The sequence below is a fragment of the Pantherophis guttatus genome, chromosome 4 (assembly GCF_059756535.1).
Source record: "Pantherophis guttatus breed Tessera chromosome 4, ASM5975653v1, whole genome shotgun sequence".
NCBI classification, from domain to species: domain Eukaryota; kingdom Metazoa; phylum Chordata; class Lepidosauria; order Squamata; family Colubridae; genus Pantherophis; species Pantherophis guttatus.
In genome coordinates this window covers 118428741-118452815 of record NC_142066.1, presented here as the reverse complement: position 1 = coordinate 118452815, position 24075 = coordinate 118428741, and the positions used below count along the sequence as shown (strand labels likewise).

At 37.2% G+C, this 24075-nt stretch overlaps 1 protein-coding gene across 11 annotated transcripts; it reads left to right on the top strand.

Moving 5' to 3' along the window:
• Positions 1-13: 13 nt before the first annotated feature.
• On the top strand, positions 14-13373 carry CBX3 (chromobox 3). 11 transcript variants are annotated; one of them, XM_034401898.3, is made up of 6 exons: positions 14-156; positions 1603-1653; positions 6216-6358; positions 7550-7715; positions 8291-8385; positions 10972-13373. In XM_034401898.3, the coding sequence occupies exons 2-6, from the start codon at positions 1630-1632 to the stop codon at positions 11081-11083; spliced, it is 540 nt and encodes a 179-aa protein (XP_034257789.1). In that variant the 5' UTR covers positions 14-156; positions 1603-1629; the 3' UTR covers positions 11084-13373. The 11 variants fall into 11 exon arrangements, with proteins under 11 accessions (XP_034257789.1, XP_034257784.1, XP_087748770.1 ...); XM_034401893.3 differs by lacking the exon at positions 10972-13373 and adding an exon at positions 9218-10730; XM_087892643.1 differs by having other exon boundaries at positions 99-244.
• The last annotated feature ends 10702 nt before the right edge of the window (positions 13374-24075 follow it).

The window sequence follows — 24075 nt, the reverse complement described above, 5'->3', positions numbered from 1 at the left end:
ACCAGGTTGCCGCAGCACTAGCAGCCGCTCCGGGCGGGGCTGCCTCTGCCGCCCTCCCACCCCCTTTTCCCCGCCCCCTCATATGTCGCTGCTGCCTCAGAGCGCGCCAGGAGCCAGGAGACTACAGGGGGATCGGAGTCGTTGGCCACCATTGAAGTCCGTATCTTTTTCTCCCTCCTTTTCCTTCTCCGCTCCTTCAGGTCTTCCCTAATTCGGTGACAAATAGTAACGTAGGAGAGAACCGGTGGGAGATCTCTGTATGTGTGTGTGTGTGTGTGTGCGTCTCGTGCCGAGCTTACATTTTATGTAACTCTCGAGAAACGACCAGGCGTGGCCTCGTTTTGCTCTCCTCCATTTTCTCTCTCGCGGCTCCCTCTCCCGGGCGGATTGACAAGCTTGAAAAAGAGGCGCGGGGTTTCCCAGTGCGGCCTTTCGACTTCTTGGCGGGCCTTCCGCCTGCTCGGCTCTCCCTTACTAGCCGAGACGGGAGCGACCGAGCTCCGAGATTGCAAGCCGTGTGTATTTTATTTATTTATTTTTACCGCTGAAGTGCAAACACCTCTGAACCCAATAAGGCTCCATGACTAGCGAGCGCAGACCTTTTCCCTCCCCCGTTTTCCTGCGTGTCAGCAACGTCCAGGCCGCGGGCAAAGCAGGATATTTGGAGGCGTGGACTTTGATTTTTTAAAAAAGGACTAACCGCCGCCGAGGCTTTTAAGAATTCAAATGGATGCGGTTGTGCTTGGCGGACGTGGGGCGATGCATGAGCTTATCGAAGTGGGGTAATGCCGGGGAGTCTCCCTGAAGGGATCCGAGGTGGTTTGGTGTTTTTCACCTTCCCTGAGCCAACCTTCTGCGCTCCTGGCTGCTTATGGGATCCTCATCCGGGATAATTCTTTCCCACCGGCCGTCGCTTGCGTGCCTCGTGTTTAAGGGCGCCCTGTACAGTTTTCCTTTACGGCAGGCGTTTCTTAATCACGCGTCCATTTATTCTAAAATGGAAAACGCGATGCAGAATCTCAGTGATCTAAAACGGCTGTGAAATAGCCTCTGGGAAGATGCCAGGTTTTGTGCCTTGTTTTTTTTTTCTTTGCTGTATCTCATGATTTATGTTCTTTATAGGTTTGCAAAGAAATCATTCCGAATTTTAAATTTTAGAGAAGTTCGAGGACAACCGAGTTGCAGACGTCCAATGGCTTATATATTAAGTTAAAGTTGTATTGTGATTACCATATTTTATGATGCATAGTTGTATCTACCTTAGGCAATTATAATTCTGAAATCTTTAAATTCAGTGTTCTACAATATCTTGCTCTACAAAATATATTTTGTTATAGCACATTGTCTTAAGGTTTTGAAAATAAGGTTTTCCTATAAAATTGTATTCAGTATTAGATTAGCATGTATGATATACAAAGTCCTGAAAAGCCAAGGTAGGTCTTGGGAAACTCCAAATAATGCCTAGGATAATGGAAACACAATTTCAGCCTTTGTTAATGATATGTGTATATGTAAGTAATCTGAATAGAAAAAGAACCATATTTGTATTGAGATGCCTTCCTTTATATAATGCAACATTCCTTTTGTCGTGCATTTTTCTAGTAAAAGTTCAGCAAGTCTTCAATAAAAATGGCCACCAATAAATCTACATTGGTAAGTTCTTGACCATCTAAAATATGTAAGGATTTTACCATCATATTTCTTCAGATTTATTGTTGGCATCTCTACGCAAAAGATACATCCACATCTCTCCCCCACAGCATAACTAAAAATAAGGCATCTCAAAAATATGCATATTCTGGCTCCAACAACTTGCTATGTTGGTTCATTTCTGCATGAGAAAGTGTATAATCCATGTTTGTCAGGAAATAGAATTTCAGTAATGTGGTTATATATTTAATTTGTTTCTCTTATACTGAAAAACGATAATTGTGTAAATCTTAGGTGAAATCTCTTCAAGTTCTGTTGATGACTTAGTGGAAAGTCCATTTCTTTGCAAGAGAACAGAAGGGGTTTGCCCCTGCTGCTCCCTTGGATATTTTTTGACCTCCCAGTTTGGCCAATAGCTCAGGAAGCTTCCAACTCAAGTATTAAGGCCTGATTCTGCTTAGTTTCTAAGCCAAGAGTTTGTTGCTTGCTGAGTTGTGTAAGTTATTATACAGGCTGTAAAACTAAAGGAAAAGATGCAAAACTAACTAAGTTAATGTAAAACATATTAGTTTAGAAAATTTGTATTTCAGATATTTTTGAGGAGATATTGGGGGATGGAAGGAAGGAATCGGGTCCTTATAGTTTCAAAATTACATTATCTGGCACAGTTTCTGGGACACTGAATCTCCTTTTCTATTTCCTTTTGTAAGAATTAGATCATGGGAAGATGATATAGAATAGAATAGAATTTTATTGGCCAAGTGTGATTGGACACACAAGGAATTTGTCTTGGTGCATATGCTCTCAGTGTACATAAAAGAAACGTTCGTCAAGAATCATAAGGTACAACACTTAATGATAGTTATCGGGTACAAATAAGCAATCAAATCATATTAGGAAACTGTCAATATAAATCCTAAGGATACCAGCAACAAGATTACAGTCATAAGTGGGAGGAGATGGGTGATAGAAATGATGACAAAATTAATAGTAATGCAGATTTAGTAAATAATTTTACAGTGTTGAAAGAATTATTTGTTTAGCAGAGTAATGGAACAGTATATTAGAACAGTGAGCATCACTGATGATGAGAATCAATGGGGAAGGTCTATTAACTGATAAAGGAGAATATTTGTAGCTCAGGGTTGAAATGAGGGATCTTTGGTGCTCTTTGAGCTTGGCTGTTTTCTTGTAGACATTTCATTACATAAATTAGGTAACATCACTGCTAGTGAAGGAGTGGGGTTTGCTTTCAATCTAAATTTTAGTGGCTTGCTCTTGTCCATGTGGAGTCTTAGAGGTTCTTTAGCTGGGCTGTTTACTATTCGCTTGTTTAGCAGTTCCTTGATTGGGGTATTGTTTATTTGATTGTTGGTCTGATGTTAATCATGTAGTAAATCAGTGTTCCTGATTGCTGGTGGGGAGGTGTTTTCATTTGTTCCCTTTTTGGCTTGTTGATTGTCTTTTTTGCATAGAAATTCCTTAGCATTTTTGAACTTGGCTTGGTTTAGGATGGTCAAAGTTAAAATTGTGGCTTTGATGACCTATCTTTTTCAAAAAGTGCATGACACTCGACCCAATACAGCACAATAAACACAAGCCTACAAAAAGTAACAGTGTCATGCATCAAGAATATCTCAGAAACCACCAACAAACTACCGCAACTCCATGGAATCAGCATAGCACTCAAGCCCTTCAAAACATCCCAACTAAACCAAAAGACCCAGTAGAAGAAAAAACAAGAGTCAACTATAACCTAGTTGACTCTTGACTGTAACAGCCACTACAGAGGCAAACAAGCAGAAAATTGGCATCTATGAACACTAACTAGCACTCGGAAGACAAAACTCCTTAATTTCACAACATGGACAGACTTAACCATAGGTTCAACAGGAAAATTGACCATTCTAGACCATTCAAATTCAAAAACACTAGGGAATTTCTAGAAGCCTGGCATTCTGACAATAAACACATAAACAGTATCTATACTAGCAAAAGAGACAATCAACAAGCCAAAAAGAGAACAAAAAGACCAAAATGTCTTCCCACCAGCAATCAGCACCCAGATGAGCATGGATTAACTCCCAAGATTAACAATAGACCATTAATCAAGTAAACATTACCCTAATCAAGAAACTGCCAAACAAGCCAATAGTAAAGAGCCTCTAAGACCCACTCCCTCACCAACATAGACAGGGCAAGCCTGCCTATGTCCACTAGCCTGTCCACTAAACTGAGAGCAAACTATACTTTTTACTATCGCTGATTATGTTACCTAGTCTGTGTAATGAAACGTCTGTAAGAAAACAGCCAAGCTCAAATAGCAGCATCCAACTATTAATTGGTCCTTGAAATTTGTTCCAGTATGAATTTCCTTTGATTTGAAGGGCTTTGGTCCCAGAAAAATGTGAATAGGACTGCAGTTGTCTTGGACAAGTCCCCATTAAAAACAGTGAAACTTATTTCTTTATGGATTGGTATGGTTTATTGGGTGGGAGAGCTTGGACTAACAAGCTGAAGCAAGGTCCATTGTAGTCACTCCTTGACCAGCAAGTCTAGTCATTTCAGAATCCATATTGCTAGAATACAGGAATCCATATCACTAGAATATAGTATATCCTTATTAGTGTCTATTGTAAAATATTGCTATTTGTAGAAATAAGTTGCTTCAGATGTAGAAAAATGGAATATTTATTTTTTAAGGTGCACTTTGCATCTACTTTCTTAAAAAGACATGTGCTTTGGTTAATAATTTTGAAACACTTGAACTAGTATTTGTAAAAGTGCTGATTACATTACAGAAAAATATATTGATTCTGGTGCCAGTAAGTATTTTCCACAAATCCTGTGATGTACATCTCAGATTTTTATATGTAGCTTAGAAAATGGGGTGATTTTATTAGTAATCCTGTATATTTTTTAGTACATCAGCTAAGTGAAAATAGGATTGTACTTTTGTATTAAGAATAAAAACCTATTCTTTGATGCATTATATTAGTACAAAAAATACAGCACTAATGTTGCCTCTAAATCTTTGCCAAGGATGCAAATTCTGTATGTCAGTTTGACATACTAGTTTATCTTAGTCTAGAAAAGATAGCACTAATGTTGCCTCTAAATCTTTGCCAAGAGTGCAAATACTGAATGTCAGTTTGACATACTAGTTTAACTTGATAGATTTAAGTGAATATAGAATTAAGCATAACTTTATACATAAAAATGAATTCTAAAATATGGCTGGAAATAACTGGTTTTGGAGTGTGAATGTAGTTGTGTATAAATAGAGGAATTGGGAAAATATAGTAAAATGCCATTTGTGTGTATTTATGTTTTAACTTGTGAATTTTTTTGTGGTATATTCCCAAGATTTTAAGTAACATGGATAAAGAATATATTCCAATTTTCTCAAAATTGTCATCCATCAAAGCAACAATCACCTTTCTTCATTTATATATTTTTTAGAAATGTTGGTTACTCATTTATACATAGTTTTGTTAGTATTAGTGGGTGGTGTACTTAGCATTAGCCTTTATTAAAGTTGCTCAGAATCTAAAGAAACTATCATAATGATTTCAAAACATTTTGATACTCTTCATTTTCAAAAGATGTCATAAGAACACAGCTCTAAAGAAAAAGTTTTGGCCCTGTATTGAAATTCATGAAATTTGAAATTGGGAGACTTTAGCATTGTTTCTCTTAATCTGTTTTTTCTCATATACTTGTGAGGCTCAATATGGTCCCTATACTGTCACCGTATTTTGAACTATCAATTATGGTTTGCATCCAAAATTAGGACCAGGCTCTGCATTTGTTTCTAATAGAACTGCAACTACTTCTAACATTGCAATAATAAACTGATTTTAAGACAATGTATAGACAAATTACAGACAATAACATATTGCTGAATTGTGTTTATTGAAATTGGAATGCTTTGAGGATGATGTGGATGTATTAACTTGCTATCTAATAATAATTGGCTGCTAAGTGCTTTTCTATGGAATTTAATTTAAAGCCATTTTCAACCTTTTAAACTTCTTGAGCTTGATTGAATAAGTTCATTAGTGCTAACATTGCTGATAAAAAATGTTTTTTGACAGTCAAGTTTCAAATTCTGTTAAGATCTCTTGAATGTATATCTTCAGTATCTAATGAAAGTTGAAATGATGCATGTATGTAATCATAAGATAACTGTTTCATACCTAGCAACTGAAAGCTTCAAAATTGCTTTTAACTGCTGATGATTGCTATTAACGTTGCAATCTATGGATGCTAACTCTGGTAGCTTCTCTTTTCTTTCTAGCATTTATCCCCAAATTTGTTTTGTTTGCCTTTTGTTTACAAGGTTTATTTTTAAAACAATAGTTAAAATGGAATAGCAAACAACAATTCTTAATAAAATATTTAAGATGCCAGAATAAGAAATGGATAAGAAATGCACAGACCTCAAAAGCTCTTGTTTAAAATAATTCTAGGTCTTGCTGAAAAGAGTATGAAAGTTTCTGCTTGGTTGAAATAAAGGTGCAGCATGGGTATTAAATGTGTGTGCAAATGATTTTGTTTTATAGCATAAAATGGGAAAGAAACAGAATGGCAAAGGTAAAAAAGTTGAAGAAGCAGAACCTGAAGAATTTGTTGTGGAAAAAGTCCTGGACAGACGTGTAGTTAACGGCAAGGTGGAGTACTTCTTAAAGTGGAAGGGATTTACTGAGTAAGGAACTTCATACTATTTTTTTTCTAAAATATTTTCAATATCAGTGTTAAATTGAAGAATTCTACAAAGATATGGTGTGAAAAGATTGCTACCACCAATTCCGGTACATGAAAAGTCGCTCATATATCAGTACTCTGAAGTTCTGGATGCATGGAAAATAGGCAGGGTATTTTAATGTAAAACTGGCTTCCCTGCTTAATATTGGTAGAATTGTGGTAAATGCTACATTTTCCACTGGATTGTGCTTTAGTTGTATAGCCTATGAATAATCTGTCTGCTGGAAGTATTCAGTGTACAATGCAATCCTAAACATGTTTGCTAAGAAGTCAGCATCATTTTGTTCAAAGGATTTATTCTCTAGTGTGTACTGTTAAAGCTTTAATATTTCTTCCAGGAATACTCTTCAGCCATAGGGAAGAAAGACAACTTATGAGTTCATACTATCAAAGTATAATGCTCATTTATGGCACATAAAACTACTCAAATCAGCAGAAGAGTGTTTAAAAGTTGACAGTGAGAATTGACTAACTTTTTCCTTCTGTTGATTGTAAATGCTTTATAATATTGGATTGCAATATACTGTACCATTTCAGGAAAAGGAAACTAGTGGTAAATACTCTAGAATTTATTTTTCTGCTTACTAATTTTTAAAAATTCTCTCAGATTGTTATTTTGAGTGTATACTACAGGCCACATGTCATATTACATGACATTGCATTGTAGAAGAGCAATGTTTCGGTAACCAGATGGCCTCAAATTTATATTTTTGAATGAATTGAAGAAATACTGTTAAAGCTATGTTATATGTTATTTTTCCTGGATTTCTAGGTAAAAAGAAAATTCACATTTTTTTTTCCAGAAAATGGTGTATGTGTGTCAATCTGGAAGATTGCCATTGTCAAGTTTTAGCAATAATAGTTGACTGCAAAATCACTGGCTGGGAACTGCATGTGACATTCTATAATATAGTTAATACATTTTGACTGAAATAATTACCCAGTATAGTTTCAACTTGGTTTAGCTACTCTAGGAACCAATCTACAGAAATGGGTTTTGAAAACAAATAGAATTGTTTTAGGAATTAAGCAGATAATCTGGATTTTCATGTGTAACTGTAACTTGCGGACCTTCAGATTTAGCTCTGATAACAGATTTTTACTTTTTGTTCTTACCAAATTGTTTTTTTAGTGCTGATAACACATGGGAGCCTGAAGAAAATTTGGATTGTCCAGAGTTAATAGAAGCTTTTCTGAATTCTCAGAAAGCTGGTAAAGAAAAAACAGAAGGTACCAAAAGAAAATCCCTTTCAGATAGTGAATCTGAGGACAGCAAATCAAAGAAAAAGAGGGATTCTGTAAGTTAATGAAAACATTAAACAGACATTCAGATCTGAATAGAGAAAAGGCAAGGGAGGACCATATATACCAGGAATAGTTATGTCTTAGCTCCTTGTTAAAGGCTCAGTTTTCATGGGTCATTCCTAACATATGTCACAGGCATAATGCACTACTTTACAGATTTAATCCTCTTTTACGTACACATATGCCAGATCCCTCTGTGTGCTCCCAGTTTCTTCTTCAGCAATCCTGTTTCTGAAGATACTTTATTACAATTAACTTACCGTCATTTCATTCCTGGGAAATTTCTTGGGAAAGGATTGAAACTAGGATACCTCAGTCCTAGAATGGAGAATGGTAATATTGAACTTCTCTGAAAGATGATAATAAGAAAAAGCTGGTCAACAGGATGCTTAAAACTTGGGGCAAGATTTGCAGCAGATTGCAAGTCATCTTTGAGAAATGTATGTGGTCCACAGGCTAGCTCTATTTTATACTGTTCTGAATGTATTGATAGATCATATGCTGTTTTTTTCCATAAATCAGAAAATAATAGAAGGATTTATAATTCTTTAAATATTTACTCCAACAGGTTGATAAACCCAGGGGATTTGCACGAGGTCTTGATCCTGAACGAATAATTGGAGCCACAGATAGCAGTGGAGAACTCATGTTCCTTATGAAATGGTGAGCATTAGACTAGAATGTTTGGTTTACAATGTGGCTTCAATTAAACTTAAGAAATATTATTTTTTCTGTTACTACAAACTAGCCAATAACATTTAAGGGATATTGTTAGGTTGGGTTTTCTTTTTTAGCATTGATGAATCACACCATACTATTTAAGAAATCAGAAAACGTATTATACCTTTATCACAGGTAAACAATCTGACTTGTAGTATCTGCCATAGTTATTAAAATTATTTTGTTCTTGTGTAAGGCATACAAGAACCTGGGATAACACAACAACAATCATCTAATTTCTTTCTACTTGTTTTTGGGAGCACATTACACTGACTGTAGTGATTAATCCTCATATCTTTAAAAATTGGTAACTATTCATAAATTACCATTTCAATCCTATTGATTTAGAATGCAGTCAAAGTTAGCTATCAGCCATCCTTATCAAAGACTAACAGATTTTGAATGATTGGAGTAAGAGTTCTTAAAACTTCTGTAATTCTTATATAAATAATATAAGAGCTGTTTTATAATACATGGTTTATATGTAATTATACATATGCTTAGTTTAAAATGAAGTGTTAATAAGACCACCAAAGTTTAGGGATAATAGTGGATTATAAATGTCATAAATGCTGCTAATAATGTCAAGGCTAAAGAGGAAGGATTATTGTATATCGCCCAGTCGCTTTTTGTGAGCAGCTTACAAATTTGTTAAATAAATAAATTGTAAAGACTAATAGTAGGACACAAACAGGGCTATTTGAGTCAAGGGTATCTTCAATTGACATTAGAAATAGTTTTTAATATATTAATTGGACATTCTTTCTTAAAACAGGAAAGACTCAGATGAAGCTGACCTGGTATTAGCTAAGGAAGCTAATGTGAAATGTCCTCAGATTGTAATTGCTTTTTATGAAGAACGATTAACTTGGCATTCTTGCCCAGAGGATGAAGCACAATAATTGTTTGGATTTTCTCCTTCCCTTCCCCCTTTTTCTTAATTATATGTATGATATTTCACTTAATACATGTGGAAAACGTATAAGTTCTATTGAGATAAGTTTGGTTACTTTAAAAGTAATATGTTTTGCATAAGGAAGAAAGCAAAAGTGCTATTCATTTTGTTTATTACAAGAAAACATTTGATACTGCTTTCTGCATCTTAAATCAAATGTTTTATAAAATTTGGTAGTTAATAGTGATCCTTAATGGCAACTTAAAGTGTTTTGTAGCTCTATACAACAAATGTGCATGATTTTTCCCCGCCGTATAGTCTGTAAACCATTATATTTAGTATTTGTGGCAAATTGGTTCAAAGGGGACCAGTGAAAATTTCGTTTTAATTTGAAGTGCATATTGTATTGTATTTTATTGTATATACTGCTAAACAGCTACCAATAAAATAGTTTCATATTCTTGTGCTTTCTTTACCAAATTGCAGGAAGCTAAGAGGTTTTGAAAGCTATTTTGGTATGAAAAATATCCACTAAAGGATAGAGACAGTTTTGCTTTTTTGCAAAACACAAAACAAAAAAATCCTGTTTTAACTAGGTAGTTAACATTTTCTTCCATAGATGTTGTTTCCCAGAATTAGCAAAATAAGAACATAAAAAATGTCTGTGGTGCATTGAATATTTAATTTTTTAAGATTAGTATGCAGACTTGGTTATCACATTTATAGTACTCAGAATATATGGTTGAGTAATCAAATTCTGACTTAATCCCTTAAACTGTATATCTGATGCTTTACAAGTTAATAATTTATTGATGTTTTAGGCTTGACTTCTTTAGGAACTATTATCCCAATCCCAATATACTTCCAAATAAAATTATTTTAATTGATTGCCTGATAGATTTATGTAGATAGCAAAATTGAGGCATGGAACTGCAGAAAAGAGGATTCTGTTGGAATATAGAGCATATATATATATCACATGGTCAATTGTTAAATTACAATTAGATCATCCAAATAGGGTTACTATATGTGTGAGTAATTTTTAAATACAAGTGCATGCAACTAGCATTATTCATTTGGCTTTGATTATATTCTGTTTGGGTGAGCAATAAGGAATCTTGTCATGTAAAATGTAATTGTCAGATTATTTGGTTTCTAATATAGTTCAGTGATTCCATGTACATACTGGATTAATAGAATGGATTATTAAAGTTCATAATAAGTTTTTATTTTAAAAAATCAACGTAATAATTACAATTCATCTCATTTCTGAGAATTACTGTAAAAATAAATATGATAACACACTGAAAAAAACTAGCGCTCTAAACTTAAAGTCAGTTCACTGCCTTTCAATAAACCTATTTCCTGATACCTGTTGAGGTTCCCTTCAATATATATATATATATATATTTTGCGTTTTTCTGATTTCTTCCATTTTGTTCAGTATTTGTATTTCTGCTTATGTTTTTGTCAGAAGTTTTATTAAAGGGTTTATTTATTTAGTAACCTCCATAACTCCTATATCCATATTCAACCTATCAATACTGTAAAATACATATTAAAAATACAAGTCAAAATAGTCAAGAAAATGGTAATAGAATACTTATCCACTCTGGACGAATTAAAATCAACAGGTCTAGATGGATTACATCCAAGGGTTCTGAAGGAGCTGGCAGACGTGATCTCAGAACCACTGAACACAATCTTTCAAAGATCCTGGAGCACCGAGAAATACCAGATGCCTAGAGAGAAGAGCTGACGTTCTCATCTTCAAAAAAGAAAAAAAAAGATCGAAAATATTGACCAATCAGCCTGACATCAAAGCCTGGGAAGATCCTGGAAAAGATAAGCAATGAATCTGAACACCTAAAGGCAAGCAAAGTTATAATCGGAAACCAACATGGGTTTGTCAAAAACAGATCATGCCAGACAAATCTTATTACAGTTTTTGACAAAGTGACTAAATTAATGGACCAGCAAAATGCTGTGGACATAATTTACTTGGACTTTAGTAAGGCATTTAATAAAGTAGACTACAACCTACTGCTTGGTAAGATAGAAAGATGTGGGTTAGACGGCATTGCCAACAGATGAATTCATACTAGTTGATCAACTGCACTCAACGTGTAGTCCTCAATGAAACTACATCTACGTGAAGGGAAGTATGCAATGAGGTACCTCAAGGTTCTGTCTTAGTCCTAGTATTCTTCAACATCTTCATAAATTATTTAGATGACTTAGAACGGAAATTCATCAAATTTGCAAATGACATCCATCTTGTAGGAATAGCCAACAGTAGCCAACACTTTAAAAAATAGGCTCAAGATCAAAAAAGATCTTGACAGACATGGAACACTGGGACCTATCTCAAACATGAAATTCCATAGTGAGAAAAGTAAGGTTTTATATTTCAGAAAGAAAAAGTAAATGCCCAGATATAGAAAAAGTGGTAGCTGAATAGCAGTAACTCAGATATCTAGAATCTAAGTGGAGCAACACTTAAATATGAGCCAGCAGTGCGCTGCAGCCACCAAAAAAAGCCAATACAGTCCTGGGCTGCATTAATAACAGGGATAGATTCAAGATCACATGAAGTGCTAGTACTGCTTTATAATGCCTTGCTAAGATCACAGTTGGATCCAATATTGTATCCAATATGATACATGATACCAAAAAAAAAGATGTTAAAAGACTACAGAAAAGAGCAACTAACTAGGAATGAGGCTAAAATCTACAGTTGCATGAATTGGGCTAATGAAAAGGACTAGAAATGACATAATAGTCTTCCAATATTTAAAGGGCTGCCACAAAGAAGATAGGATCAACAATTCTCCAAAGCAACTGAAGGAAGGGCAAGAAGTAAAGAATGGAAATTAATTAAGAAATCCAACCTAGAAATATGGAAACGTTTCCTGACATTTAGGACAATCAGTGGAACTTGAGAAGTTGTGGATGCTCCATCACTGGAGATTTTTAGGAAGATATTAGACAACTTTGTCTGACATGGACACACACATTGCTCAATGTTGCAGGAAGGGATTTATAGAATCTCTTTAAAATGGTGTGTGTGTTTACACACACACACACACACCATTTCAAAGAGAGATCTCTTCCTGTTAACACCATTGAGCAACAGGTCCTGGACAGCTCCCAAAGCTAATGCATGGTGTATATTATAGTCACCTAAAAGGCAATGGCACAAAATTTCACCATTTGGTCAGGATACTGCAAAATGCCATATATATATATATGTATGTTTGAAGCTTATTGAAGCTTCAATAAAACTAGATTTAATGGACTGGTCATAGGTAGGTAACCACTAACCAGAACATAGCACAACTGCCACTCAAGTACCGAATTGGTTTTCTGTTATATTCCATATGCAATTCAAAATATTGCTTTTTCCTTTTAATGCACTATATGGCTTGATATTGAACATTTCTCACTCAACTTTTATCATTGTGATGAAAGTTTTAATTAAAAATTATTTTAAGAGGGAGCTTGAATTATATAATGTTATCTTCTGTTTTTATAGCTGTGATTGGTGGGTTTTAAAAACTTATGATTCCATTATTACTGTTACATAAAAATTAACCCCCTGAGAAAGTCTTAATTGTGATGGGTAAGAAAATTGAATAAAAATTTAATGAAGAATAGAAATTAGTAGTAGTAGAAATTTATAATGCCTTGAATGTTTATTGAATAAAGAAGTGAGTAATCGATATATAAGAAATATATGAAGATATTTTACCATGTAGAAAAAATGAATTAAGATCACAAAGTTAAATATATGAAGGAAGAATGAACTGTCAAGCAGAAGGGGAAGACCTAGAAAGTTGTAGGCTGATGAAATTCCAAAAAAAGCATAAAAGGTTTAAAGAACAAAAGACAATATATGAAAAAATGTATGGATGTGTGTAATTGAGGATGAGAAATATTTTAATGTGTTATCTCATGCTTTTAATTTCTTCACTTTAGTATAGATAGGTCGTGATTAGTGTGAATTTAAATAAATCAATATTCAGTTTACTGTGAATTGTTCATTGATACCAAGTTGTTTTTAAAGTGAAATAAAATTCAGGTTCAATATGAGTTTAGCGGGTTGGCAATGAAGATTAGCACATGTAAAGTTGCCATTGGGGTTTTACATGCTGCTAATTTTTGTGGATGCAAAATGGAAAAAATGAAGATTCCATCAGATGAAAGTAACAAGTTTAAAAAGGCTCTACATTAGAACAACAAAAACAAAAGGTGTTGAAGATCTGTAGTATATTTTTTTGGTTTTTATTTTACTTTATAACCTTTGTTAACATAAATTTAAAAGTACCTTATTTTTTGGAGTATAAAATGCTCTGTAATATAAGGCGCACATTAGTTTTAGGGGAGAAAAACAAGGAAAAAAAATTCTGCCTCTGCCTACCAGCATCCATCGGTATTCATCTAGCTAGAGTCCTTGCAGCAAACAGCCTGGTAAGATTCATCATGTGATTGCAGCCTGATTTAGCACAAACAACTGATTGGCAATTGGATCAGCCTCCTGGAATACCGCCAATCAGCTGTTCCAAGCTGTGGGGATCGCCAGAGCTCATTGCCACCTCCATGCGTCGCGTTTTTGGCCTTCGCATGCTCCATTTTAGACACATTCCAGGCTGCGAAAATTGCCACAGCACATTGTGTTTTCGGCCTCCCCATGCCCCGTTTTTGGCTTTTGATCACAGGACTGTGAATGTTGCAATGGTCATAAGTGAAAAACAGTCATAAATCATTTTTTTCAATATTGTAACTTTGAACATCACTAAATGAACTAACTTGAGGACTACTTGCATTGACAAACAAATAGGAAGAGACTAATCTACATTCCAATACCAAAAAAGAGACTTAAAATCTATGCAAGATATTGTTAGAAGAGAATCCTTTGGTTCTAACCAGACTGGGTCTTCCAAACAACACATAATCATAAATTACTTGAAGCAGAGGCTAGTTAGGCAAATGAAAGTGGCTACAAAATTATAGTTTATTAAGGAGAGATTCAATCTAGAATTAAGGAGAAATCTGTCAGTGAAAACAATTCAACAGAGGAACAACTTGCCTGCAGAAGTTGTCCACATTGGACTGGGATGGAAAAAAATAGTAAAATAAAGCTGAAAACTTTTTCCATTTCTGTCTGCTATTTTTACTTTGCCAGAGGCATGTGTAATAAAAAATAGGATCAGCCCAAATCTGCTTGATTCCTTTCCAACTCCAGAACAATTCTTTGCCAACTGTCAGGAAAGCCCTCTTAATCCCATCATAGCTAAAACAATGGGAAAGCACTCACCTGTCCAGTTAAAGTCATCTAAAGGGCAGCCTTAACAAGGAATTTCTGTTAATATGGTGAGAACCAGGCATTCTATTATCAAATGCCTCTCCTGATTATCTCAATGGTCCATCCTCTCTAACAATGGAATCCGCTGCACCATTGTCTATTGAAGAGGCACAGCTTTTATTTAAAAATAGAAAAATACTTTTTCTTTTGTTTAACCCATATCTTGCATCCTAAGAACTTGTTCATGAATCAGATTACTCAGATTCCCTAATTCTCAACTCCAAAATGTATAAGAATCTCTCCCTTTCTATTGTTCATGGCCCTTCTTTTTTGTTAACAGCAGGCCATTAAAGATCAATAATCACTAGACAAAGAAGTGGCAATTTCTACTTGGTCTTGTGCTTCTTACTTCAACAAATTCCATTTCAGGATAATTAAGAAAGGAAAAGATCCCCAAAAGTCAGTATTCATTATAAAGGGCCTTTGATTGTTTCAATATGCCAGGCTATGGAACATCCTTATACAAATGGGAACTCCAGAGTATCTCATTGTCCTCATGCAAAACCTACAGTTTATATTACAGGTCAGGAAACTACAGTTTGGATATAACATGATGAAACAGTCTGACTCCAACATATCAATGGAGTGAGATAAATATGCTCTCCCTTTATTTATTCAACCTATATGGTGAAATATATTAAGGGAATTGAGAAAAGATTAACATGGTTTTAAAATTAGAAGAAGAAACATAAATAACTTGTGCTATGCTGATTGCTCTACTCATAGCTGAAAATGCAAAATTCCTGCAAGCTTTAGCAATAAAAGTCAAGGAGCACAGTAAAAAAAATGAGACTAATTTAAAGCAGACCAAACTAGTAACAAGTACAACAACCAATTAAGAAGAGGAATTTTGAAGCAGTAGATAACTAGGATCAGCCATCAATAATAAAGAAATAAGGAGTTAAGAAATAATTCTGCAGTCTACCATTTACTAGAATAGCCACAAAAACCTTGGAAAAGATATTCAGATGTCACAATATTACAACATGATGCATATAACTCCAAAGATCAGATAATAAAGGAAACTGCTTAGAAGTAACTCTACATGCCCTTTTTTAGTCTCACATATCAAACAAATCAACTTAAGAATTCTCATTGGAGGCACAAATGCCCAGGCTCAATTTATTATACTTAGGAGACATTATATGAAGATATAGTTGTTTGAAGAAATCTCTAATGTTGGGAACGCTAGAAAGAAAGAAAAGAGTAACAAGATATATGGACTGAATTGTTGTGTGTGCACTGTTGTAAAGACTGAAAGGAAGATCATTTTGGAGAAAATCCTGTCTATGTGGTTGCTATAAGCTGTCACTGACTACTGTCATTGACATAATCAATTAAGAACAATTCTTAGTTCTTTAGTGCTTTAATATGATGTAATTTATACAATATAATTGTATATATAACTGTATATATAATACAATATAATTTTAACTACTTAAAATTAATTCATGATATATTAGAAAGCTATAATGTCTATGATGTCTTAATCCTTTGTTTACTTGCATGATATTTTTGTTCTTTTAATTTTCTCTTTTGTACTTAACTTATATATTTTGTTTCAAATAAAAGTGATCTTGTGTGTTTATCCGAATTCTTCATTCCATTTAAATGATTTATTCAATAAGAATTTCAGAGAAATTCTTGTCTGAAATATTTTGCTTTTGAAATTGTTTAGAGGCAAGTAATAATTATGAAAATGTTCTATCTTTCATTGTACAATCACTTGTCCAGGAGATTGCATCTTTCCTAGTTTCTAATGTTTCCATTAAATCCCAAGGAAAGATGACATGAAGAAACTTCCCTTGGACTTTTTCAACCTGGAAAATGTGCATAGCAACCTCAGAAGCAGTTTCCTTCAGCAAAATAAACCCTAATAATAAAGCAAGAAAAGTATGAAAGAAATGTTTGACATTGAGAATACAGTAGAAAAACAGTAGCCTCTTTTGCAAGAGAAGAAACCTTGAGAAATTACAAGGTGAATTTCAGCACAGCACAATCATCAACAGGCATTATATGTTAAAAGAGGACTTTGGAGAAAGCTAAGACCCATCCTGTTCTGAATTTCACCACTAGAACTGTGTTTTTTGAAAAGGGAAGCTTTTCCACTTCAAAAGGATTGTAATCGGGGTAAGGGAAGAGCCTGTCTGAAGGTTTCCACTATAGGCTGAAAGTTCCACACTCTTGTTATGCAATATTTTTCAAAGATAAGGAAATATGTCTTTATTATAGCCCTGCCCGAGCTACTCAATGTCATTGCCGCGGTGGCGGTTGATACCCCTAGGCTTATGGTCATGGGGGATTTCAACCTGCCGTCCGTGGGTGAGACGTGTGAGATGGCTCGGGAGTTCATGGCTTCCATGACAGCTATGGACCTGACCCAGTTAATTCATGGCCCTACCCACACAGGGGGAAACACGCTGGATCTGGTTTTTGTCTCTGGACAGTGGTTGAGGGATCTTGAGATAGGGGATATAGTTACCGAACCCTTGTCATGGTCAAATCACTCTTTCCTTTGTCTCGACTTTCGAACCGCTGCACCCTGCTGCAGGGAGGCAGAGCCGGTAAGATGGTTCCGCCCCAGGCGCCTGATGGAACCTGACAGATTCCAGATGGAGATTGTGCCATTTCCTGAGGTTCTGGCACACGCCTCGACTGGAGACCTGGTGGCCGCCTGGGATAGGGCGGCTGCTGGAGCTCTGGATCGGGTCATGCCTTTGCGGCTCTGACCCGGCGCCGATCTCAATTGGCTCCTTGGTTTACCGAGGAGCTGAGGGAGTTGAAGCACAGGAAAAGACGCCTAGAGAGTAGTTGGAGGGCCAGTCTTTCTTGAATCTGACCGGACACTAGTAAGATCCCACATTAGGAATTACCTAGTGGCGATAAAAGCAGCGAAATGTAGCTATTTTGCTGCTCTTATTGCGTCATCAGATAACCGCCCGGCTGCCCTCTTTAGGGTGACCCGCTCCCTGCTCCATCAGGAAGTGCAGGAGGTTCCCTTGGAGGGTAGAGCCGAGGATTTTGTTCAGTATCTGTATGACAAAATCACTCAGATTCGGGAAGATTTGGATTCTGACTGGGTAGTCTCAGGGGGAGAGACGGGCAGGTCTTGAGAATGTTATCTGGGATGAGTTTGATCCTGTGACCCCTGAGGACGTGGACAGGATTCTGGGTAGACTGAACGCGACTACTTGTTTATTGGACCCGTGTCCTTCCTGGTTAGTACTGGCTTCCCGGGAAGTGACACGAGGCTGGCTTCAGGGGATTATAAATGCTTCGTTGGGTGAGGGTGACTTTCCCGCCGTCTTGAAAGAGGCAGTGGTGAGGCCTCTCCTCAAGAAGCCTTCCCTGGACCCGGCAATGTTGGTAAATTATCGTCCGGTCTCCAACCTTTGCTTCGTGGCGAAGGTTGTTGAGAGTGTGGTCGTGCAACAGCTCCCCCAGCACCTGGATGAAACGACGTATCTAGATCCGTTCCAGTCGGACTTCAGGCCCGGGTACAGCACGGAAACGGCATTGGTCGCGTTGGTAGATGATCTCTGGAGGGCTCGGAACAGGGGATGCTCCTCTGTCCTGGTCCTGTTAGATCTCTCAGCGGCTTTTGATACCATCGACCATGGTATCATGCTGCACCGGCTGGAAGAGTTAGGGGTGGGAGGCACTGTGTTGCAGTGGTTCTCCTCCTTTCTCTCTGACCGGTCGCAGTCTGTGTTGACAGGGGGGCAGAGGTCAACCCCGAGGCCCCTCATATGCGGGGTGCCGCAAGGGTCGGTCCTCTTGCCCCTCCTGTTCAACATTTATGTGAAGCTGCTGGGCGAGATCATCCGTGGTTTTGGAGTGAAGTACCACCAGTACGCTGACAACACCCAGTTGTACATCTCCACCCCAGACCACCCCAACAATGCCCTTGAAGTGATGTCCCAGTGCCTGGAGGCCGTGCGAATCTGGATGGGGAGGAATAGGCTCAGGCTCAACCCATCCAAGACCGAGTGGCTGTGGTTTCCGACGTCCCGATATAGTCAGTTGGTGCCATCACTGACTATTGGGGGTGAATCATTGGCCCCCACGGAGAGGGCGTGCAACTTGGGCGTCCTCCTGGATTCACGGCTGTCTTTAGAAGAGCACTTGACGGCCATGACCGGGAGGATTTTTCATCAGGTTCGCCTGATTCGCCAGTTGCATCCCTTTCTGGATCGGGACTCGTTACGCACGGTCACTCATGCCCTTGTCATCTCCCGCCTCGACTATTGCAACTCTCTACATGGGATTCCCCTTGAGGAGCACCCGGAGGCTCCAACTGGCGCAGAGTGTGGCCGCGTGGGTGGTAATGGGAGCGACATGGCGTTCCCATATAACACCCCTCCTGTGCGAGCTGCACTGGCTCCCGGTGGTCTTCCGGGTGCGCTTCAAGGTTTTGGTTACCACCTTTAAAGCGCTCCATGGCTCAGGACCTGGGTACTTGCAGGACCGCCTACTACCACCAATAGCCTCCCACCGGCTGGTACGCTCCCATAGAGAGGGGCTCCTCTGGGTGCTGTCGGCCAAATAATGCCGACTGGCAGCCCCCCAGAGCCTTCTCTGTGGGGGTACCTACTATCTGGAACGAACTCCCCCAAAGATACGGAGGATCCCGGATTTGTGCACCTTCCGCCGCCCTTTAAAGTCCTTATTATTTCACCAGGCGGGCCTGGCCTAATTTTCTCCCTCTTTTATAAAAGATTTTTAATTTTTAAATATCTTTTAGTATTTTATATATTCAATTTTAAAATTTGGTTTTAAATAGTTTGGGGTTTTAATTTGTCTGGGCCAAAATTATTATTATTTTTATTTATTTATTTATTTATTTTTTAATTTGATTTATATGCCGCCCTTCTCCGAAGACTCAGGGCGGCTTACAATGTGCTCAGCAATAGCCTTCATCCTTTTGTATATTTATACAAAGTCAGCTTATTGCCCCCACAAACTGGGTCCTCATTTCACCTACCTTAGAAAGGATGGAAGGCTGAGTCAACCTTGAGCCTTGGCGAGATTCGAACCCTGCAGTAATTGCAGGCAGCTGGTCTTAAGCAGCTTAATAACAGGGTGCCTTAAACCCTAGTACTACCAAGGCTCTTTAATTTGATTTTAATTCTACTTTTAAATTTTGTATGTATGTGTTTTATTGTTTGGCTGTGCACCGCCCTGAATCCTTCGGGAGTAGGGCGGTATAGGAATCAAATCAAATAAATAAATAAATAAATTAGAGAATTTCTCATCAAACTCCCAAATTAAATTTTAACTTTTATTATTTCATATATATTTGTTACAGGTCACATTCAGAGATTTCACTGTTATAAATTAAAGTAACATAGTTACTAAACAAGTGATAAAGATGTGTCTTAATTTGCAGAATATATAAAAATTGTTAGATGGATATTTACTGATCCAAATCATTCAGATTATGAAGAATTTACAGGAGGTTTGGGATAACAATTGTAAAGGAATTGAAAGAATGTCATTGAAAGAATGCCATGAACCAGAACTGAACCAGAAATGTGGAAGGTCATGGAAGGTCTGTCTTCTAATGTGAGTATCAAAATCTTTGTGCTCCATCAATTGATTATATGCTTATTTTAAAATAATTTTACTGTGCTCTTTAGGTAAAAAACATCTTACAACATTCAGAAATTAGACATATTCCTTTGTTCTTATTTTGCTAAGTGCGGTATATATTACATCTTCCCTTAAAGCTATACTTTCACAATACAGAAATTCTGTTGTAAGGAATGACACTTTTTTTTTGAAACCACAGCCTTGTTATTTTCCTCATTCTTTAGCATTCACCACTATGTGCAATTGCAACACCATCTGGATTGCAACTATACTGGTGCCTGGAGTTGTTCCTGAAAATAGCTTGGTCCTAAGTAGTGATAATTACTGCATTCTGCCGTTATCTATTATACAGAGTGGATAACTGCAGCACAGAATTGGTCTATATAATAACAGTTGTTTTAACTATCCTCCCTCCCCTGTTATATCTTTGCCACTGTCAAATTGTTTCACAGATGAAACTTTGGCATAATACTAATTACCACATGATTGGTCCGACAAGTATTAAGATAGTTAATTGATATCTAATCATGAAAGGACAATGTATAGTACTGTATCATTTAATTTGAGTTAATGCTTCTTTTGAAAAGAAAGCAGAGAGAACGGATTTTAAACTTTAATACTGTTTTAAAACAAATTATTAAAAAAAAACAACTATTAAATCCACGGATCCAACTGGACGTGTTTTATTCTTAACCTATAAAACATTTTATTTTGCCAAAAAGAAGGGAGAAATATATTAGTAGGCTTTCTTAGTTCGGGTAGAAACTGCCTTTAGTTTTTTGATTCCATAGACTAGAATGACTTAAAAGGTTTTCACTATCTATACTTTTCCCAGCAAAGGGACTGTGTCTCCACATATATGCAAAGACAGTGGAGCCCAAGCACTTTCCAAAGCAGTTGACTGAGCCTGGAGAAAAAACTGGATGCTTTAATGATTTTTTAAAAAGTGGTCTTATCTGTCCCAAAGCGCTTCTATCAAATGGTTTTCACATTTTTAATATGTGTCTATGGTACTTTAAGGTAAAGAGTTATGTTTGCATTCATATACACTTTGAAGATTTAAAAATCTTTTTGAAGATTCTGAAGATTTTAAAAAATCATGCAACATTTTGGATTCAAATCTCCAAAACATAAAGACATAATATATGATCTGCCTGTTCAAAATACAGTTCATTTCAATATTTCCAATACATGTGATCTGAATATATATATATATATGTTTTTCTTCTAGCCAGGTTTTCCCTACGTAGCCAAGGTTTTTTTTTTTTGTAGCTCCAGCTCAGTAGAATCACATCTACTCGGTTCTGGGCTTTTTTCCTTTCTAACACCTAGCAAGCTCTAACTGCTAGGTGAGACCTAGCAGTTAGAGCTTGCTAGGTGTTAGAAAGGAAAAAAGCCCAGAACCGAGTAGATGTGATTCTACTGAGCTGGAGCTACAAAAAACCTTGGCTACGTAGGGAAAACCTGGCTAGAAGAAAAACACACATAAACCCTACGAAGAAGTAAGAAAAATATATATATATATATATATATATATATATATATATATATATATATGTGTGTGTGTGTGTGTGTGTGTGTATGTGTGTGTGTGTGTGTGTGTGTGTGTGTGTAGGTCTTTGGTTATTTGGGTCTTCTCCCACGTAAAATTGGAAGTGTCTTGGCGACATTTCGACGTAGTCTCATTCGTCATCTTCAGGCTGGTGTTCTCGGCTTCGTGCTTCCAGGAGCAATGTGAGATCGCAGCTGTCTCTTCCTTTTAACTGCTAGTGGGGGTGTGAGCTGATTGGGTGGGAACTTGGCTGTGTTCTGATTGGGTGGAGGTGTGTTCTGATTGGTTAGGGGCTTGGCTGTGCTCTGATTGGATGGGGGGTTGGTTGTGCTCTGATTGGGTGGGGGTGTGTTCTGTTTGGGTGGGGGCTTGGTTGTGCTCAGCTTAGTCTGAGTTGCAGGGGGATTTGAGCTGGTGAGCTGCGTTGTTGTTGTTTGGCTTCGTGTTTGTGGCCGTGCGAGCTCTTCATGGTGGGTGTCAGTCTGCTTCATGTATGGATTGGAGGGGTTTAAAGTGGCTAATGATGCAGCTGCGGTCTGGCTTCTGGTCCTTGGTCGTGGCTCATTATCAGTGTGGGTTTGAGTCTGCTTTCTGCATGGATGTGTGGTGGTGACATCCTGTGTGGCTCTCGTGAGTGTGGGTCTGGTGTCATTCGTCATGTTAGGGACTCGTTTGTCAATAAGGGCGGGTTTCCAAATGGCTGGTAGGCAGGAGGTATCGTCTCATTTGTTCATGCTGTGTGGGCGTTTTTCTATCTCGATGGCTTCTCTGATTATTCTGTTGTTAAAGTGTTCAGTTTTGGCGATAGTTCTGGTCTTTTTAAAGTCAATATCATGTCCTGTGGCTTTAAAGTGTTGGACCAGGGAAGAAGTTGGTTCCTCTTTTCTGACTGAGTTCTTGTGTTCTTCTATGCGTGCACTTATTCGTCTGTTGGTTTGTCCGATGTATGTGGTGGGGCAGGCGGTGCATGGGATTTCATATACTCCTTGATTTTCTAACTCAATTTTGTCTTTGGGGTTCCTTAGGATGGTGGATATTTTTTGGTTTGTGCAGAATGCTGTCTTGATGTTATGTTTGTGGAGGATTCTGCTTATTCTGTCTGTGGTGCCTTTTATGTATGGGAGGACGGCTTTGCCGTTTTCTTGTTCTCTGTCTTGGATTTTAGTGGGGGTTTCTTTTTGGATTAGGTTGGTGATCTTATTTCTTTGGAATCCATTGGATGTTAGTACGTTAGTGAGAGTGTGTAGTTCGGTTTTTAGTCAGCTAAGCATTTAGCTAGCAGTTAAAAGGAAGAGACAGCTGCGATCTCACATTGCTCCTGGAAGCACAAAGCCAAGAACACCAGCCTGAAGATGACGAATGAGACTTCGTCGAAACGTCGCCAAGACACTTCCAATTTTACGTGGGAGAAGACCCAAATAACCAAAGACCTACATATATATATATATATATACATACATACATACATACATACATACATACATACATACACATATATATACACACACACACACACAAACACACATAAATGTGTGTGTGTGTAAAAAAAAGTATCAATAAATAAATGATGTTCCATAAAGATATATAATATGGTGTTAATGGTATTGTTAATTGTTTTCATATTTTATTGTTTTATATTGCCATTTCTATCTTGTCAGCTTCCTAGAGTTGCCTAATGCATAGCATATAAATTTAATAAATAATAAATCAGTAGAAACATCAGAATCTTTGTGGAAAGATTGATGACACAATGGAAGACATGATTACTCGTCAATGGTGATAGACTGGAAGAGATTAATATCAAGGCAAGAATCTTTCAAAGTGACTCACTATCACCACTATTGTTTGTCATTGTACTGATTCCTCTGTCAGGAATACTGAACAAGTCAAGCCATCAAACATTTGTCAGATTATCCCACATCCTTTACATGAATGATCTGAAGTTATATGGAAAAACATCATCTGAAATAGAATTGCTGCAAATAGAATATTGCAGTGGAATTTGGACTGGACAAATGTGTTACCCTGACCATCAACAGAAGAAAAATAGTGAAAATTGGCAGAATCAAGGTAGAGCTGGAAGGGATTGGAGGTCTTTTAATCCAACCTTCTGCCCAAGGCAGGGATCCTGGACAAATGGTTGTCTAATTTTTTCTTGAAAACCTCCAGTGATGGTGCAACCACAACTCTGGAACTGAAGCTGTTCCGCTGATTAATCATCTTACTACC

What these genes read in the sequence shown, in the direction of transcription:
- CBX3 (XM_034401893.3), top strand. Translation starts at nt 1,630, where the DNA reads ATGGCCACCAATAAATCTACATTG. An exon ending in CCACCAATAAATCTACATTG is followed by an intron (nt 1,654 to 6,215) that starts GTAAGTTCTTGA and finishes TTTGTTTTATAG; the next exon opens with CATAAAATGGGAAAGAAACA. An exon ending in CTCATGTTCCTTATGAAATG is followed by an intron (nt 8,386 to 9,217) that starts GTGAGCATTAGA and finishes TTCTTAAAACAG; the next exon opens with GAAAGACTCAGATGAAGCTG.